Source organism: Crotalus tigris, unplaced genomic scaffold, assembly GCF_016545835.1.
Source record: "Crotalus tigris isolate CLP2741 ecotype Arizona unplaced genomic scaffold, ASM1654583v1 scf7180000017710.2780689, whole genome shotgun sequence".
In the NCBI taxonomy this organism is placed as follows: domain Eukaryota; kingdom Metazoa; phylum Chordata; class Lepidosauria; order Squamata; family Viperidae; genus Crotalus; species Crotalus tigris.
Window position 1 is genome coordinate 2,482,922 of NW_024096582.1, and position 20,311 is coordinate 2,503,232.

At 45.4% G+C, this 20,311-nt stretch overlaps 1 protein-coding gene across 1 annotated transcript; it reads right to left on the reverse strand.

Moving 5' to 3' along the window:
- Positions 1–243: 243 nt before the first annotated feature.
- Positions 244–20,205, reverse strand: ATP5F1A (ATP synthase F1 subunit alpha). Its single transcript, XM_039338639.1, has 12 exons — positions 20,046–20,205; positions 16,336–16,414; positions 15,248–15,417; positions 12,898–13,071; positions 12,641–12,807; positions 11,219–11,367; positions 8,983–9,134; positions 8,336–8,560; positions 4,808–4,915; positions 3,041–3,185; positions 764–914; positions 244–568 (listed from the first exon to the last, which is right to left on the reverse strand). The coding sequence occupies exons 1-12, from the start codon at positions 20,103–20,105 to the stop codon at positions 487–489; spliced, it is 1,662 nt and encodes a 553-aa protein (XP_039194573.1). The 5' UTR covers positions 20,106–20,205; the 3' UTR covers positions 244–486.
- Between the last annotated feature and the right edge of the window lie 106 nt (positions 20,206–20,311).

Below are 20,311 nucleotides of genomic sequence, written 5' to 3' on the forward strand. Positions count from 1 at the left end.
AAACTGGATTCAGGATTCCAAGTGTGGCCTTACCAAGGCCTTGTAAAGTAGTATTCATGTGATCTTGATTCCATCCCTCTGTTAATGCAGCATATATGGCTGCCTTACCCAAAAAACCAAATACAAAAAAGGCTACGGTTTTCTCAGTATCCGTACGCAAATATAAAGCAAAACTCTTTCACACATTTAAATACTACAATAATCTAATTCCCCCCCCCCAAAAAAAACCAAATCAGAGCAAAGTTTCTATGATCTGTTAAGATTTTTATTTGTCATGTGGTTTGTACACAATCCTGCCAGCGGTCAACCAGATCCCATCGCGGTAAGGCCTATGGTCCTCAAGGGCTAGCGTGGAACCATCTATTTTCAGTGAGACCTTGTACACTCAACTCACACATATTTTTAAGTCTCTGGAAAAAGGGAACTCAAGCAATACCAGCAGTCAATGACAGAGGTATCCTGGCGCCCGGAACTGTTCTAAAGGTTTTACGCGTCAAAGGTAGACAGAAAAGTTGTGACAATCTCCTTCAACTTGGCGTCTGTTTGCTCAGATATCTTCCCTTCGGTCCTGTCGAAGTAAAAGAAGAAATAAATGTCAACTCTGGCCAAAACAAAGTGGGAGAGAGGCCTTCTCCAGACCCTTTGACATCCCACCACAGTCTGCAACCCGAAAGTCTTGCATGATGGGTGGGTACCAGGAAGCCAACATTTTTAATTTTCACTCCCCTTGTGTAACTTTCTCAGCAATCCACCCTGTCCTTACTTGATTGTGGTGAGCAGGGGTTGGTGGTTGCTTAGCACATGGGCCAGGAAAGCCTGCTCAAATTTGGTGATCTTGCTAGGGTCCAACTTGTCCAGATAGCCTCTGACCCCAGCATAGATGACAGCAACTTGTTCCTCAATCGCCATGGGAACTAAGAGAGAGAGAGAGAGATAGAGAACATCAAAGTCCATAGCAGCAAAACTTGACCTCAAAGCAGGAAAACCACATCCTTAAATGTGATTGGAACGTAAAAGGCGATACATCGTCAGGTGGAAATAAACAGGAATATTTGTTGAGTTCAAAGCTCAAGAGTTTATTGCTACCTATACCCAAGAATCTAGTCAACTAACAGTCCAAGCTACAGTGGCGCTAGGTAAGGGTCAATGGAATTCATGTGTGTGTGGGGGGGTTAGTTAGGTCTCTTGTGGCAATGCAATGATTTTATAATTTAAAATTTTTTATTAAGATGTAAAGTGTTGAAGGAAAAGTCTTCATCGTGGTTCAGTCCAAGCCGGGAATAAACAACATGGCAACTGCTTTAGGAAGAAGGTTGGAGTTTATTGAAGAGGAGAGCCAGACAGAAAGATGGCTCTGGAAGAAAAAGGAGAGCAACCACATGTAGGGAGTGGGTTTTTATACCCTCTGGGGCTCTTGAGGTTGTTTCCTGTTCCTGTTCGAGGCTTTGTTTTTCCTGAGTCATGTATTTTGACCTGTGTACCTTTGGCACCTGTGGGTTCATCCTATTATGTCCTGTCTTAGAGTTTGGGTGGGGTATATAGATTTTAGGTGTCGTTGTCTTCTTAATCTTCTAGCTTCAACCTTCCTGAATGGATTATCACATCTGCATTTCTGCAGAGCTGGTTTTTTGCTTGGGGGAGGGAGACTTGGGGCTATTAAGAAAAACTGGGCATGCTTTTCTGCCTCTTTAATATTTCCTTCCCTGGGGGGGGGGGCTGACTTCCCACAAAAGTAAAATACAAAATACAAAGCAAATAGAAGGATGGGGAGGAAAAAGGGAAAAGGGAGGGAGAGGGGAAAAAAAGGAGAAAGACTGACTTCCGACTTCCCCTGTTGCAGTAGCATTAATGTTGAGCCTTAACTGTTTACTTTTTCACAATAGTAAAAACTAGCCTTTTCTGTAACAACAAATCAATCTAGTTAGCGCAACCCAGAATCAAAGTTTCACATTTTTTTTCCTCCTCAAGCACAAAGTCCAGAAGCGGTCTCCCTATAGAAACGAAGGTATTCTTTTCTTCAATCAAAAGAGTCAATTTTGCCATCTCTGTCAGCTCCAGTAGCCCTTCGTCCATAGTTGGGAGGCAATGCAACCGATTGCAAACTGATGACACGTTTAACCCCTCCTTCCAGCTCAGCCTGCTCTTCTCCTACGTACATAATGCTCACAAAAGTGATCCAGGGGATACCCCGCTCTTCGTGAGCCTCCGTTTTCGTGCCTGATCCCTTTGCCGCACAGGTAATACAGAAACACTGGTAGCCAGGCTGTGTCTCATTTATAATTGCACAAACCCACAAGGCAAAAACCACAATTATTTAGAGTCCAGCGACATGCTAAGCCAGGCATAATAGTAGAGAATTGCACAGGAAGGATAAGGATTGCATACAGGTGGTCCTCGACTTACAACCCCAAATTTTCATTACTAAGTGAAAGTTAAACCAGGGGTCCCCAACCCCCCGGTCTGTGGACCGGTACTGGGCTGCAGCATGCCAGCAATCGGCCCACACAAACAAGCAAAGTCTCATTTGTGGAATGCAGGCAGCACACAAAACCACGCAGGAAAAAACTTTCTCCACAGAACTGGTCCCCGGTACCCAAAGGTTTGTGAACCTCTGAGTTAAATGATATTTGCTCCATTTTATGACCCGTTTCCTTAATAATCACTGCAGTTGATTAATAACGTGGTGGTTAAGTAAATCTGGCTCTGCCACTGACTTGGCTTGTCAGGTTACCAAAAGTGACCACGTGGCCCTTTGGACATTGCAACCGTCCTAAACACACGCCAGTTGCCAAGTGACCCAATTTTGATCACGTGATGCTGCAACGGCCGTTAAGTGGGAAAACGGTCGTAAGTCTCTTTTTTCTGGGCGACTGTAACTTTGAACAGCCAATAAGCGAACCGTTGAAAGTTGAGGACCGTCTGTACTCAAAATGTCCTGGGCTTGCTTGCACAAGTATTTTTTTTTTTTAAAGGCAGTTAATGAGGACTAGAATTCTGAACGGCAACTGGACACGGGAAACGCCAAAGGACTCCTCCTTACCGTACTGCCCTTGTTTAAGCAGCTCGGTCAAACGGACCCCACGGTTGAGCAGCTGTTGAGTCGCGGCATCCAGATCGGACCCAAACTGGGCAAAAGCAGCAACTTCGCGGTACTGGGCTAACTCCAGCTTCATGGTTCCGGCCACCTACGCGATAGGACGCACGTAAAGAGAGAGTTGCAGGCAAAATGTCAACGCTGCTAACATCGGACGTTTTCGCTTTGACAACAGTTGGAGATGCAACCCTTTTCTTCTTATGTTTTACTCTTACAGTTAGAGCAGTGGTTCTCAACCTGTGGGTCAGGACCCCATTTGGGGTCGAACAACCATTTCACGGGGGTCACCAAACAATGCAGTCCACCATTTTTCCCCCCTTTTCCTTAGCTGTGCTACTCCCTTTTATTCTATTGGCTTTTGAAAGCCAATAGAATAGACTCTCTTGAATAGAGTCTAATTCTATTGGCTTTCAAAAGCCAATAGGAATTGTCCAGGCTGTCTTTGCCCTGCTGAGCCCGCCAAAAGTCCCATTCTGCAAACGGTGCTGCACCAGTTGAGTAGTCCTCGACTTACGACTGGTTGAGTAGTCCTCGACTTACGACCGGTGGGGGGGGGGGGGTTGCGGCATTAAAAAGGTTGAGAACCACTGAGTTAGAGCTAGATGATGCTGGGAGGGGGGAGGGAATGTGCATGAGAGTTCAGCTAGACATAACAATACTGAACCTAGCTGTGAGAATCAAGGTTATTAAAATAAGAGATGATAAGAATTGTCTGGGCTGGAGAACTGAAGGGAAAGCCCATGCTTTAAACTAATTGGGGGAATGTGATTTATGACTGTTAATTGGAGGAGGGAATTGTGCTTTGATACTATATGCTCAAGGGAGGGGGGAATTCAGTTTTTGGCTCTGATTATGTAAGCGCTGATGTTATTGCTTTTCGAATAAAAGATTCTTTAAGGTCAACAATGCCTCGAAGTTCTTTTGAAGAGTTTCATCTGTCGGAACCATGGCAGATATGACCAGTTTGAATAGCTACCACTACTCCTGAATTGCTAGCTGGTTTAACCTCCCCATCAGTCTTTCCCAGCTTAAAAGCCTGTCCCTCTTGTTTCGGAACCGTTACCAAAAAAACAAACAAACAAAACAAAACAAAAAAAACCATTGAGTATGTTACATCTTCCTCGCTCAAAGTGTGTTTCAGGTTTGCCTAGAAGCCTCCATTTCTTCTTTTAGGGAAGCAGCTGCTACAAAGGGCATTGCCCCAAGTTTATTTATCAGAATGAGGACCATTCTTTTCCTTTGCTTAACTTTTTTTTTTTTTTACTGAGGACTCTTACTTGAAGCATAAAAGGCTGGCCTAAAATCACTCGTGTCGATTCTGGACAATTTTTATACGGTCCCAATTGTAAGAGTCTGGGAAATCTGCCTGGAATGTTTGTGTTATGTCCCAAATACATTAAGTGGGTGATGATGATGACAATAATAATAGTAATAATAATGAGTTGGAAGGAAGAGTTGGAGGTCATCTAGTCCTACCCCCTGCTCAGGCAGGAAACCCTGTACCAGGGATAGGCAACCTCGGCTCTTTTATGACTCATGGACTTCAACTCCCAGAATTCCTGATTCAGTTGGAGTGGAAGTCCATGAGTCATAAAAGAGCCGAGGTTGCCTACCCCTGCCCTATACCATTTCAGACAAATGGCTATCCAGTCTCTTTTTAAAAACTTCCAGTGTTGGAGCATTCACAGCTAACCGTGATCGTTTCATAGGTACCTGCTTCATGGCCCTTGTCTGGGCAGCCGAACCGACACGAGACACGGACAGACCCACGTTAATGGCTGGACGGATGCCTTTGTAAAACAGTTCTGTTTCCAGGAAGATCTGCCAGAAAAAAGAGATGTATTTATTTCATGCCCACCTTTTATTTTTTTTTATAAACAACTCAAGGTGACAAATATAACACATGCTCCTCCGGTTTTCCCCAAAACAACCCTTTGAGGGCGAGTTGGGCTGAGAAGCGACTGGTCCAAGGCTACCCAATCAGCTTTTGCAAGTAGGGACTAGAATTCACAGCCTCCCTGTTCCACCAATAATGACCAAATTGGCCAATTTATTTATCAGGTGCAACACACACACATCCTAGTTCAGGGGTCTTGAAACTTGGCCTTTTGATGACTGGTGGACTTCAACTCCCAGAATTCCTCAGCCAGCGTGCCTGGCTGAGGAATTCTGGGAGTTGAAGTCCACCAGTCATAGAAGGGCCAAGTTGGAAGACCCCTGGTCTGGATCCAAGCCTGCAGTTTCCTCAAAATGGCCGACTGAGGAATTCTGGGTGTTGAAATCCACTAGTCATAGAAGGGCCAAATTGGAAGACCCCTGGTCTGGATCCAAGCCCGCAGTTTCATCAAAGTGGCCGACTGAGGAATTCTGGGAGTTGAAGTCCACCAGTCATAGAAGGGCCAAGTTGGAAGACCCCTGGTCTGGATCCAAGCCCGCAGTTCATCAAAATGGCCGACTGAGGAATTCTGGGATTTGAAGTCCACCAGTCATAAAAGGGCCAGACTTGAAGACCCCTGGTCTGGATCCAAGCCCGCAGTTTCATCAAAATGGCCGACTGAGGAATTCTGGGACTTGGAAGTCCACCAGTCATAGAAGGGCCAAGTTGGAAGACCCCTGGTCTGGATCCAAGTCCACAGTTTCATCAAAATGGCCAAGTGAGGAATTCTGGGTGCTGAAGTCCACCAGTCATAAAAGGGCCAAGTTTGAAGACTCCTGTCCCAGTTTATGGAATGTAAACAACTGTTTAGTAGTTGATAAAATAATCTCTAGATTATAGTTCCAAAGAGGGGGTATAAAATATTGGGAGCAGGCATGCAATCAAAATGGGGTTTTCATGCTCTTATGGCAGAGTGACCAAAGGGTAGAATAACTGGATACTATTGTCTTTACCATTATATGGGGAACTGTATACAGCACTAAGCTAATCTACATCTTCCCTACGTGAGAACGATCGGATCGATCAAAGCTTATGATGGGATAAAACCACTGGCTTACTTATGGTTAGCTGCTACGATGCAATTATTGATCGCCAACGATGATGGAAGTATGTTGGTTTGAGGTGCAAGTATACATACTGAGCAATGAGTTTGCTTAATGACCGCCGTAAAAAAATATAGTAAAATTGGTTGATTCATATGAGTGACTGGCTGACCATTATAACTTACAACTTTAATGGACAGGTTTCATTATGGTTATAATTTGAGGACTATCTGTATATAAAATACAGTAGTAGCCAAAACTGTGGAAACCTTTTGGGAAAAGTGTATTTTTTGAGGTTGGATGGCTAATAACACCACTTTTTTTTGGAGCAGTACCATAAAATTATATATCAATGGAAAGATAATTGAATCAAGAACGTAATGCAACAAAGTTTGTTCAATTATCTGTACTGTATTCTATGAAAGGTTATAGCCGAATAACCAGAAAAAGGAAGCACAACTTGCTTTGGTTGATCTCAGGTAGCTTTCCTTATCTGATTGTAGCCAATGAGCGTGAGTGTTTAGAGAGCCAATTGGGTGTCATCTTGTTTTGGCCACAAGCCAATCAGATCACAGTAGGATGTCAAGTATTGAAGCTGAGAGGAGGACATTTGTCAGTGTGTTATGTGATGGCTATCAAGTCAGTTGGGTTTTTTTGTGTTTTTTCATTTAGCGAGCTTGCAAAATGGATTACCTGTATAAAACAGATTTAGCTACATTTCCCTTTAAAAAAAAATGTTTTTGACTTACTATTTCTTACTACCTTTGCATTAACAACGCCAAAAGAGAAGTAGCCCAGTGTCTATTGAGATTTTCAGTCATCTGGGTCATAGTTGTCCCAAAGATGCTTTTTCACGAGGCAACTGGACTTTTTTGTTGCAAGGAATCAATGACCTTTTTCTTGTAACTGCTGGTGGGATCAATCTTCAGAGTCTCAGACGCGGCAGTGTCCTTCAGAAGACTGCTCACCTTGGCATAGTCATAATAATAATAATAATAAAGTTGGAAGGGACCTTGGAGGTCATCTAGTCCAACCCCCTGCTCAGGCAGGAAACCCTAGACCATTTCAGACAAATGGCTGTCCAGTCTCTTCTTAAAAACTTCCAGTGTTGGAGCATTTACTGCGTCTGGAGGCAGGTTGTTCCACTGGTTAATTGTTCTCACTGTCAGGAAGTTTCTCCTTAGTTCTAGGTTGCTTCTCTCCTTGATGAGTTTCCATCTGTTGCTTCTTCTTGTGTTGCCTTCAGGTGCCTTGGAGAATTGTTTGACTCCCGCTCTTCTTTGTGGCAATATTCTATTCTATTCTATTCTATTCTATTCTATTCTATCCTATTCTATTCTCAGAGAACGCCAGAATAACAGAGTTGGAAGGGATCTTGGAGGTCATCTAGTTCAACCCCCTGCCCAGGCAGGAAACCCTATACCATTTCAGACAAATGGCTGTCCAGTCTCTTCTTAAAAACTTCCAGTGTTGGAGCATTCACAGCTTCTGGAGGCAGGTTGTTCCACTGGTGAATTGTTCTCACTGTCAGGAAGTTTCTCCTCAGTTCTAGGTTGCTTCTCTCCTTGATTAGTTTCCACCCGTTGCTTCTTGTCCTCCCTTCAGGTGCTTTGGGGAACACCTTGACTCCCTCCTCTTTGGGGCAGCCCCTGAGATCCTGGAAGGCTGCTATTCTGTCCCCCCTCGTCCTTCTCTTTGTTAAACTAGACATACCCAATTCCAGCAATCGTTCCTTGTATGTTTTAGCCTCCAGCCCCGATCCTCTTTGTTGCTCTTCTCTGCACTCATCTGTGTTCAGGATGATCGTGCAGCTTCCTTTATCAGCTGGCGGGATGGTGATGTTTGGTTCCCTTCCTAGAGATGTCACTGCTCTCCTTTCTTGAAGTGTGAGGTTGGAAGAGGGGTGTTTTGGCCCTGGCGAGGGCTGCAGATACCTTCACCCTTTACTGGTTCCGCCAGTTTATTGTCCCCAATGGCTGACGCTGTGACTGTGAGGAAATCTAGGATGGGTAGCTGTTCTGGTGTTGCTGCAAAATCCAATCCTTCGGCTAAAACGTTATTTTTTGTTTGGGTGAGTTCTCGGTCAGATTCTATTTCTCACCCATCAAGTCATTTTTCTGAGACTTGTCACTGCCCGTTCACTTGTCCAGTTGCCTCGTGAAAAAGCCTCTTTGGGAGAAGTAGCAGAGATTTTAAAAAATAACCCCCCCACTGGGCCCAACTGCTCCTCTTGCAGGCTTTGTGTTTCCCTTGGGACCCTACCTGCCCGTCGGTGATGGAGATCACGTTAGTCGGAATGTAGGCCGACACATCGCCGGCTTGGGTCTCGATGACGGGGAGAGCAGTCAGGGACCCCCCGCCAAAGGCATCGTTCATTTTGGCTGCCCTTTCCAGGAGACGGGAGTGGAGGTAGAAGACGTCGCCCGGGTAGGCCTCGCGGCCAGGGGGACGCCGCAGCAAGAGAGACATCTGACGGTAGGCCACGGCCTGTGGATCAAGAGAGCACAGTTGCCGTGTCTGTCTCGGAGAGACCCCGTCCCCTTGATTGGGAGTCTCCCCGTCCCCTTGATTGGGAGTCTCCCCGTCCCCTTGATTGGGAGTCTCCCCGTCCCCTTGATTGGGAGTCTCCCCGTCCCCTTGATTCAAAGACTCCCCCATCCCCTTGATTCGGAGTCTCCCCCTCCCCTTGATTCGGAGTCTCCCCCTCCCCTTGATTCGGAGTCTCCCCGTCCCCTTGATTCGGAGTCTCCCAGTCCCCTTGATTCGGTTGGCTCCCCGTCCCCTTGATTCGGAGTCTCCCCGTCCCCTTGATTCGGAATCTCCCCATCCCCTTGATTCGGAGTCTCCCCGTCCCCTTGATTCGGAGTCTCCCCGTCCCCTTGATTCGGAGGCCAAGCCGAGGTTCCAACCTGCTTGGATAAGTCATCGTAGATGATCAAGGCGTGTTTGCCGTTGTCTCTGAAGTATTCACCCATGGAACAGCCGGAGTAAGGAGCCAAGTACTGGAGGGGGGCAGCATCTGAGGCTGTGGCCGAAACCACGATTGTGTACTTCATAGCATCTGAAACAGAGAGATGACCAAGGTCAATGAAGAGGGAGGCAGCTTAGCCAGGAGAGGAATTCCCCCTCACCACGCACACCCAACATATCTGAACTTTTTGGAACAGAGGTCCAAAGATATCCACTGTTTCTTTCCTTTGCACTCAGCAGTGTTTCACGTTGTCACTGTCGGGCGCTGAGAATTGGGGCACCATTCATAGGCTTGCAGCACTGAATATTTATTCAAGCCTACACGGAAGAATCTGGCCAAGAGGCAATGGCTGAGAGCTCGCAATGTGACTGTGGGGCACTGGAACAAACTAGAAGACATACAGTTCAAGAATGTCTCCTCAGGAAAATTCAAAGCACCTGGGATGGGCTCACTGTGGCCACAACGTCACAGTGTCAGACCTTAGAGGTCAAATTGTAACACCTATCCCAGGGGTAGTCAACCTCGGCTCTTTTATGACTGGTGGACTTCAACTCCCAGAATTCCTGAGCCAGCATGGAGGAACTATAACCCCTTCATGACTTGTGGACTTCAACTCCCAGAATTCCTGAGGCAGCATGAGGGAACTATGGCCCCCTCATGACTTGTGGACTTCAACTCCCAGAATTCCTGAGCTAGCATGGGGGAACTATGGCCCCTTCATGACTTGTGGACTTCAACTCCCAGAATTCCTGAGCCAGCATGAGGGAACTATGGCTCCCTCATGACTCATGGACTTCAACTTCCAGAATTCCTGAGCCAGCATGAGGGAACTATGGCTCCCTCATGACTTGTGGACTTCAACTCCCAGAATTCCTGAGCTAGCATGGGGGAACTATGGCCCCTTCATGACTTGTGGACTTCAACTCCCAGAATTCCTGAGCCAGCATGAGGGAACTATGGCTCCCTCATGACTCATGGACTTCAACTTCCAGAATTCCTGAGCCAGTCATGCTGAGGGAAAAGGGAGAGGTTTCCAAGATGAGCTATGCTGGCTCAGGAATTCTGGGAGTTGAAGTCCATGAGTCATGAAGGGGCCACAGTTCCCCCATGCTGGCTCAGGAATTCTGGGAGTTGAAGTCCACAAGTCATAAAAGAGCCAAGGTTGCCTATCCCTGACCTATCCCATCCCATTGCAATTCTGTGTCTCCATATTAGGGACGGGGATAACTCGCCAGAGTGAACTTGCCACGGGACAACCCTCTGCGAAATGATTTAACAGTTCTATTCAATTTATTTAATAAATAAATTGGCAAGATGGCTATGACGAGTTGGCAACAGTGAATTGCCACAGACCCTCTATGTTATTGTCATTTTATTATGGTTTTATCCTACTCTGCTTTCTCCTAATATTGTACTGCCCTCTCTCTCTCTCTCACACACACACATACACATACACACACACACAAAATTTGAATTTTTGCCAACAAAGAGTTAAGGGAGACTAGTATAGCTATTTTGAGTTATTTAGCTCTCATCAGCTACCCATACTCTTCTGAGATTCGAACTTGGGCTGCTTGCATGTTAGGCAGATGTATTCACCTCTGTCCATTAGACACTTAATATATACATGCTGGCTGAGGCATTCTGGGAGTTGAAGTCCACAAGTCACAAAAAGGCCAAATTTGAAGATCCCCGGTCTAGTTAATCAGAACAATTACTCTCATGATTCGTTAACTACCCCTCTTCAACATTTTAATGAGCCCGGAAAGCATTATTTCATTACATAAATTAAGCCATCAACTAGATGTGTCCAACTTTTTTGGCTTGCCTGGGCCACAACGAACGAAGAGCAATTGTCTTGGGACACAGGTAAAAGATATAATATAGTGTGTGTGTGTGTGTGTGAATAAATTAAAGGTTTATAATCTTGCGGGGTCGTATTATTAGCTGCCAAGGCTGGATGTGGTACATAGGCCTCAGGCTGGACACACCTGTCTGATGACAAGCCAACCCGACAAAAAGTGAACTTTATAGGGATGTTTGAGGAATAATGCCAAAGGCAGGTCTTCGTAGATCTTTTATATTTAGGGAAAACTCAGAAGATCAAGCGCAAGGCTGCTCTGGACTACACGTTTCGGCAAGCCCAAAGTTTTGGGCAAACAGAAGGCCGGTACCTGCGTCAGTGAGCCTCTTCACCAGCTGAGCAACCGTCGATCTCTTCTGACCAATGGCCACATAGATACAGTACAGCTTCTTCTTCTCATCCGTTCCATCATTAAACCTTTTCTGGTTAATTATAGTATCGATAGCAATGGAGGTTTTGCTGCAAATCGAATACGTCAACAGTCAACATCTTATCGCCCCCAAATTAACTCGGCGGACTTTTTGAAAAAAAAAAAAAAAAAAAAAACTGGGGATTTTTTCAATGGAAAAGCTGAATAATGCCAAAGAGGGTTTTTTTTTCCCCTATTATTAATTTTGCAATTATGATTTGGACGCTTTTGAATCAAATGCCCTCAGGGATCCCCGTGTAAGGAAGATTCCCAAAGCTTAAATACGAGATAGTAGATATTAAGAGAAAAAGAGAGGAAGTATGAAATGCCGAAATAAGAGCAATTTTGGTCACTAAATTTAAGACATTTATTTATTTATGGGACTTATATACCACTTTAAGTGGAAGCACTCTCTAAGCAGTGTACACCAGTAAGCAATGTATATATATATATTTACATTGCCCCCAACAATCTGGGTCCTCATTTTACCTCCCCCGGAAGGATGGAAGGCTGAGTCAAACTTGAGCCGGTGAGATTTGAACCGCTGACCTGCTGAACACAGTCAGCTAAAGTGGCCTGCAGTACTGCACTTTAACTGCTGCGCCACCTCGGCTCAGAAATTAACAGAAAATAAGAACCTTATACTGCATTATTAATCAGTTGACGTAAGGTGGTGAGAAATAGAATATATTCAAATAGATAAGACGTGTGTCCTGAACATTAGAACATTTTGCGATGAGTTGTGATAAAGGGAACTGGGGTTACTTAAAACTTGGAAATTATAAATATTAAATTTAAATATTAATGGGAAACTAAAACTTGGGAAAACCGAACGAGGACATCGATTGTCTATCAAGATTGAATGTTAAAACAACTGGGAGACGTGCAACCTAAAAACCATTGATAAATGTAAGGAAGTTATTTTTTATTTAATCGACATAATAAGAATTGTATGAGTTTAAAAACGAGACAGTAACTATTAAGGCAGTGTTTCCCAAACTTGACAATTTTAAGGAATGAGGACTTCAACTCCCAGAATTCCACAGCCAGCAACGCTGGCTGTGGAATTCTGGGAGTTGAAGTCCACATGCCTTAAAATTGTCAAGTTTGGGAAACACTGTATTAAGGAGAAAGGAAACATTTAACGTGGTAGTTTGAGACTTATACTAACAGACACTTGTATGTTACTGAATCGTCGATTAATTCAGCCGCCACGTTGCTGTTTAAATATTTAAATGTAAATCAATAAAATGTTCTTTAAAAAAAGGGAAGAAGATTCCAAAAGCTAAGAATCTGCCGTAGCCAGGGCGACTTCTTTCTTACCCAGTCTGTCTGTCTCCAATGATCAACTCACGCTGCCCACGGCCAATGGGCACCAGGCTGTCTACAGCCTTGATCCCAGTCTGCATGGGCTCACGGACGGAGATCCTGGGGATGATCCCGGGAGCCTTCAAGCCGACCCTCCTGCGGGTTTTGGAAGTGATGGGGCCCTTTAGAAGCAAGGCGACAGGGTCAGGCCTTCCCATCCGCTCCTCCCCAACAGCCCCAGAGGTTAACGGCCACCTGCTTTCCACACCTACCTTTCCGTCGATGGGATTCCCCAGCGCATCCACCACGCGCCCCAGCAGCTCCTCCCCGACGGGCACGTCCACAATGGCGCCGGTTCTCTTCACAACGTCCCCTTCCTTGATCAGCCTGTCGTTGCCAAAGACTACCACACCGACGTTGTCAGGTTCCAGATTCAGAGACATACCCTAAGGAAAGAGGGAACTCATGTAGGAGGAAAACCCAGATGAGAGAGATCCAGTGGGACCACCTTCCCGATGATAAATATACATCAATATGATAAATCTTCAGAATCAGTTAAACCTACAATACAATGGGAACTAATTGAATAGAAAAAATACAGATGGTGAGAGTCAGAAAGAGATAACATTAAGGAAGTAAGATAAACCATATAGGTTAAAATAGCTGGGTCTGAGAAAGGAAGAGGGAAGTCATAAATTAGATAAATAGTTTTTTTAAAGGAAATGGCTAGCCAGGAAGTATAGGAAAATAGGAAACTATGCCAAATAAGATGAGAGGCACACTGAATTGAAAAGCAGGAAAAGAACTTATTGTTTAAAGTGGGGACATAAATATATACTGAGTTTAAAATAACCATTTACATGTCTAATTTTTCTTATTCTTATTGTATATGTGAATATGATTTAGTATGTTATCAGGATATGTGTATAGGCGGATGGAAAGAGTGTAACCTCATCCTACCTCAGCCAATGGGGAAAGAGGAGGGCTGTAGCGGCCGGTGATAGGGATGAATAAAAGAAGGAATTATTTGGGGTTAAAACTTTGAAGAGAACCAAGCTTAGAAAGCTTCTCTTCCGCTTATTGCAATAAACAAAACAAAAGGCCTTCACTGTGTCTTGGCTGGTTATTGGTCAGGCGAGCTTGCCTCTGGTCACGAAGGAAAGTAGCCAGGAGCACATAACACCGACAAGCCCAATTCATACAAAATGCGGTACGTAATAGGTAGTCCTCGCCTTGTGACCGTAATCGAGCCCACGTGTTTGGTTGCAAGTCGTGAAAGTTAGAAAGCAGGTCGCCGTTTGCGACCGTGCCCAATTTTGTGATCGTTTTGGGGGCGGGTGTTAAGCAAACCATTGTTCGCTTCGGGGAGTTCGCCCCCCCCCCCAGAAAGCAGAGGCAAATGCTAGTTTCCAGAAATATCAAAGTAGATTGCAGCCACGTGACCCCGGGATGCTGAAAATGGCCAGAGTGGAGACACACACGAAGGCCACAACTTCAAATCCAGGTCTTAAGATTTGTTTGCAGGATCTGTTCTAATGTGTAAGGGTCACTCAGCACTGATAAAAGGAGAATATTTGTAGTTCAGGGTTGACATGAGGGGTCCTTGGTGCTCTCTGGAGATTGGTGGTTTTCTGGCAGACGTTTAATGACCCAACTAGGTAACATCACCAGTGCTAGAAGGGAGTGGGGTGTATGAAGAGGAGGAGGAGGAGGAGGAGAATGACTGTGAGGTCTTTGGTGCTCTCTGAGCTTGGTTGTTTTCTCACACAGATGCTTCATTACCAGACTAGGTAACATCATCAGTGCTAGAAGGGAGTGGGGTATGTGGAGAGGAGGAGAATGATTGTGGGGTCCTTGGTGCTCTCCGGAGATTGGTTGTTTTCTGGCAGACGTTTCATGACCCAACTAGGTAACATCATCAGTGCTAGAAGGGAGTGGGGTGTATGGAGAGGAGGAGGAGGAAAGGACTGTGGGGTTCTTGGTGCTCTCTGGGTTTGGTTGTTTTCTTGCAGACGTTTCATGACCCAACTAGGTAACATCATCAGAGCTAGAAGAGAGTGTTATATGTGAGGAGGAGGAGGATGAGGATGAGAACTTTGGGGTCCTTGGTGCTCTCTGAGCTTGGTTATTTTCTCACACAGATGTTTTTCATTACCAGACTAGGTAACATCATCAGTGCTAGAAGGGAGTGGGGTATGTGGAGAGGAGGACAATGACTGTGGGGTCCTTGGTGCTCTCTGAGCTTGCTTGTTTTCTTGCAGATGTTTCATGACCCAACTAGGTAACATCATCAGTGCGCTAAGCAATCAGTCATAAGTTAAGGCCTACCTGTCCATTGTAAAATGTCAGCGAGCACTGCCATGAGGATATAGTTCCGCAAATATATTCTGCATATATTGTCGAATGAAAATATGAATGGTTAGCAATCAGAGATAACCACCAACACCAAAAGGCACCTTGAGATGCTAAAGGGGCCGAGCACCTCCTTGATGCGTTGCTTTAAACGGCATTTCCATCACTCATATCCTACCATATGCTTTCGCACAGGAATAAAACGGGCAGAGAAAAACCAAATCGTTACAGTTAAGTTTCATTAATGCAGACATGGATATGGAGACTGACCTTCAACCCGGACGAGAATTCCACCATTTCTTCCGCTTGAACATTTTTCAGACCGTACACGCGGGCGATGCCGTCACCGATGGAAAGCACGCGCCCGGTTTCCTGCAGCTCGGCCGATACGTCGGCCCCCAGAATACGTTCCTCAAGAATGGAAGATACTTCGGCAGTGCCTGGAAGAACATAGGCCGATATTAAGACGGTCTTTTTAAACAGCCCTGGTTCAAATCACAAGTTTTGTCAGTCAAGTGACAGGCAGTTCCACCCAACAAATTAAAAAAAAAAAAATCAAAATTCAAAGTTGCAAGATGAAAAAGTTTCTACAGCAGGCAAAAGGGGGAAGTTTACAGAGCACGTCCTGTTTCCTTTCAAGCAATTGTTTTTACAAAATGTGAGAACTGAAGATTTCGTGTCTCTCTGTCCATCTCATCAAATTATATAGCTTCAATAAAGGTGCACATTATGCACCTCTATGAAAGCTACATACAGCTACTAAAATGAATAAGCTAATTGAGATCATTCTTATTTACACCCAAAAATATATATATTCCAATTCGGTATTTTCAAGACAACCAATTTCTCTACAGAAGACACTCGAATGTAGAATAAAAGCAAATGTGGGCAAGCTGAATAGAGTACTTAAGCTAATAAATACTTTATTAGCTTTATCTCTTTATTAGCTTTATCTCTTCGGTCTACAAAGCTCACAAGTTATCAGTAGTGCTCAGGATGTATTACAGTATTTTTGCCTTGGTTAGCTTTAAGAACTGAAGTATTATCTATTCAAGCCAGAAATTCAAATAAATTCCAGCAAACCGTGGGATGGTGAACAATTAGCCAGTGAACACAGCATGGCAAATTCTGCTTTGCTTTGGTCATTTAAAAAAATAAGTTTCATTTCACTCTTGCTGGGACATGGATCCAAGTAGCAGCCATATTCTGCAACGTGATAGGGAAAATCATCTGGTTGAATTGGGCAGCTATAGAAATTGAACGAACAAATGAATAGCAAAATGTCAAACAACTTAAAAAGCTGCAGGAGAAACACCTTTAATTTAGAGATAAAGCCAGGAGTTATGCGCACTGTTTACCAGTTTTCTGTAGAGTTGTTTGGGAGGCATGGAAGTTCCTTGTTGCTACAAATGACGTGCCCAAAGCATTCCTTGACACCTAAGACAAAGGAAAAAAAAACCATAGGGTCTCCAGTTTGAAACTCCAATCTTATTTTTCTGGCAAAATTTTGAGTTAAAAGTTATCAATGAGCTCCTTATTGCAATACATTATTTATATACAAAACTACACAGTAAACACTCTTTAAAGCAGCTATGTGTTTTATGAGGCTCATCTGTTTGTCTTCTGCCAAGGATCCCTGGAAAAAAAATGAGGTGATTTTAAAGAGGGGTAGTCAGTTAGGGTTTCTCTCCAAAGCCGTTTTTAGGAATCAGAAGAGATTAAAGTTGTATGCTTTACTTTTAAAAAACAGTGTCTCCTGTTTCTGCAAAAGCGTGGGATCAAAGCTTTGGTGAATTTTTTCCAAATGCTGCTCATTCAAAATCCTCATCCTGCAGAAGCTTATTCATAGCCCTCGTTCTCTGCATTAACCTTCAGGGAAAAATCTTACTAATGTCCAAACAGGAATCTTAAGGCTACTACTTATGTCTAAAATCTAAAGTGTACCTGTGCAGTTTTTGCTGTGCTCCCATTTAAAATGTATTCCAAACATTTGCTGCTGCTTTAACAATGTCAAAAGTAGTCTTTTTAGAGACTAACCAACAGTTCAATATACTATGTTATTAGACTACTAGACCAGTAGTTTTCAACCTGTGGTCCACACATCCCTGGGAGGTCACAATGTCATCACATAAGGGGGGTCCGCCATTACCCCTGAATTGTATCTGAAGAGGGAAGAAAGGAGAGAGAAAAGAGTAAAGGAGGGGAGAAGGAAGTAGGAAGGTTGGAGAAGTGGGGAGAAGAGTGGTGAAGGAAAGAGGAAGAAGAGGGAAGTAGGGAAGAGAAGGGAGAACGAGGGTAAAGAAGGAGTGTGGATACTGTGAAAGGGGAAATGGGTGAGCAACACCAAAAGTCATGTGTATGTATTTATTTCATTTTATTAAAAGTATCTTATATATGAACATAAAAAGAATGTATGTTAACATCTGATAAATATCACGGTATATGTATGGGGTTTATTTTTTTGGAAAAATAAAAAAATATTAAAAGGGGGGGGGTCCGCAAAGGCTTGATATAGTCTAGGCTAGGGCTTTAAAGTATTTAAAGGAGGGGGGTCTGTGGCAAAGGTCAGCAACCACTGGAAGAGTCCAATAACATAGTATATATTGAATTAATGGTTAGTCTTTTAAAAGACGCTACTTCTCCACTGCAATAACTGGAGAAAACAGGCTTTAAAGTCATGGCACCCACCTGAAGGGATACCCCTAATAAAACCCCACAAAAACAGACTAAATTGTAGCAGCAAAGTCATCGTTGCGAATACTGCGTCAAAATTGCACCAAAAGACTGAACTGAGGACAAATGCAGACCCATCTCCCACCTCCCACTGCAGACAAAAAAAAATTCATTTCATTAGAAAATGGGGGTTATATATGATCCATAGATAATGAATGGCAACAGCAGCAGGTCCTCTCACTTGAAAACCTCCAAGGTCATAAAAACACCATCCGGCAGTGTTGTGGCTGGTACAGGCAGTCCTCAACTTATGGCCACCACTGAGCCTAAAATGTCTGTTGTTCAAGTGAGACATCTTTAAGGGATCTTTGCCCCGTTTTACAACTTTTTCTGTCACTGTTGTTAAGTGAATCACGGCCATGGATAGATTAGTAACCCGGTTGTTAAGTGCATCTGGCTTCCCCCAATGACTTGATGCTCCTCAGGTCGCCAAAGGGGATCACGTGACTTTGGGATGCTGCAAACTGGCGTAAGTCTGAGTCAGTTGCCCGTCCCCAAAGGATGACAGTTATTGAGATTTTGCACCTTTCTTTCTACAGTTAAGTTAGTAACACGGTTAAGTGGTTTGATTATTATGGGATGGACTCAAGGCATTATGGGAGTCACTGTGACATTCCCTGCTTCAACTTTGCCATTCTGTATATCAGAGGTGGGAAAACAAAGGACTTTTTATGACTTGTGGGTTCCAATATCTCGGGGGCTGCCACGAAGAAGAGGGAGTGAAGCTATTTTCCAAAGCGCCTGAAGGCAGGACAAGAAGCAGCAACGGATGGAAACTAATCAAGGAGAGAAGCAACTTAGAACTAAGGAGAAACTTCTTGACAGTCAGAACAATTAACCAGTTCTTCTTCTCCAGAAGCGGTGAATGCTCCAACACTGGAAGTTTTTAAGAAGAAAATGGACAACCATATGTCTGAAATGGGATAGGGTTTCCTGCCTGAGCAGGGGGTTGGACTAGATGACCTCCAAGGTCCCTTCCAACTTTTTTATATTAGTATTAAGTGAACCTGGCTTCCCGAATGACTTTTTGCTCGTCAGAAAGTTGCTAAAAGGGGATCTTCATGTGACTTCAGGACGCTGCAACCGTCGTAAGTATGAGTCAGTTGCCAGTCCCCAAACGATGAGCTATTAAGTGAGATCTTATGATCTGTCTTGCTACCGTTACGTTAGCCACCCGGTTGTTAAGGGAAACCCTCCAGTGATTAAGTTAGCACCATGGCCATTAAGCAAATCTGGCTCCCCCCCCCCAATGATTTTGCTGGTCAGGTCGCCAAAGGGGATCTCGCGACTTCGGGAGGTTGCAAACCGTCGTAAGTCCGAGTCAGTTGCCGGGCCTCTTCCTTTGGATCACGTGACCACAAGGGGATGCTGCAAAGCAGTGGTTCTCCACCTGTGGGTCGGGACCCCATTTGGGGTCAAATGACCATTTCACGGGGGTCGCCAAACAACGCAGTCTGCCATTTTCTTTTCCCCCTTTTCCTTAGCTGTGCTACTCCCTTTTATTCTATTGGCTTTTGAAAGCCAATAGAATAGACTCTCTTGAATAGAGTCTAAATTCTATTGGCTTTCCAAAGCCAATAGGAATTGTCCAGGCTGTCTCTGCCCTGCTGAGCCCGCCAAAAGTCCCATTCTGCAAACGGTGCTGCACCGGTTGAGTAGTCCTCGACTTACGACCGGTTGAGTAGTCCTCGACTTACGACCGGTTGGGGGGGGTCGCGGCATTAAAAAGGTTGAGAACCACTGCTGCAAAGGGTGAAAAACAGTCCTAACTAAGTCGCATTCCCCCCCCCCCGTGCTGTTGTTAACTTTGAACGGTCCCTAAATGAGCGGTCCTAAGTCGAGGACTACCTGGACCAGACACACACACACACACACACACACAGAGAATGGAAAGTCTCCTTTCCTCCAGCCAGGTAGCCGGGAACACAACGCCCATCAGCCACGGCCAGAGATCAAAACCGGGGCAGCCCCCAATGAGGCTGACCTTCCTCTGACAGACACGCCGCAGAGACCCCACCCCACCCCAGAAACGGCCCCGGGGGAGACGAGCAGGCCTGGCCCAGGCTCTAAGCGGGCTTCTCCCTCCCGCCCACCGGCCGGCTGCAGACCGATGACCTTGCCGGCGTCTCCGCCAGGCCGAGGCCCAAGGCCCCGGGACGCAGCGAGGCCCAGAAACGGCCCGGCCCGCGCGGGAAGAGGCCGCAGGGGAGGCCCGGAGCAGCCACGGAGGACACCACCGCCGCCGCCTCAATGTCACCGCCAGGCCGGAGCCCAAGATGGCGGCGGCGGCGGCGGCAGCGGCATTAGGAGCGGCCTTTCCCGCCCCGTCGCTCACCAAGCCGGCCTGGCGGGGCAGGGTCCGGGCGAGCGCGGCCACCACGCGCACGGAGAGCATCGTCGCGGCGAGCCGGGCGGAGGAAGAGACTTCGCGGACGGTCGGCTGGCGCTGAGGCAGAAAGCAAAATGGCCGCCGCTCCGCCCCTTCTCGGCGGCCGGGTTTACCTCACGCTCCCCAGGCCACGCCCCTTCCCTCCCCTGAAAGTTGCCGCGGTGACGACTCCGCCCCCCTCTCTGCGGCCGGGTTTACCTCACACTCCCCAC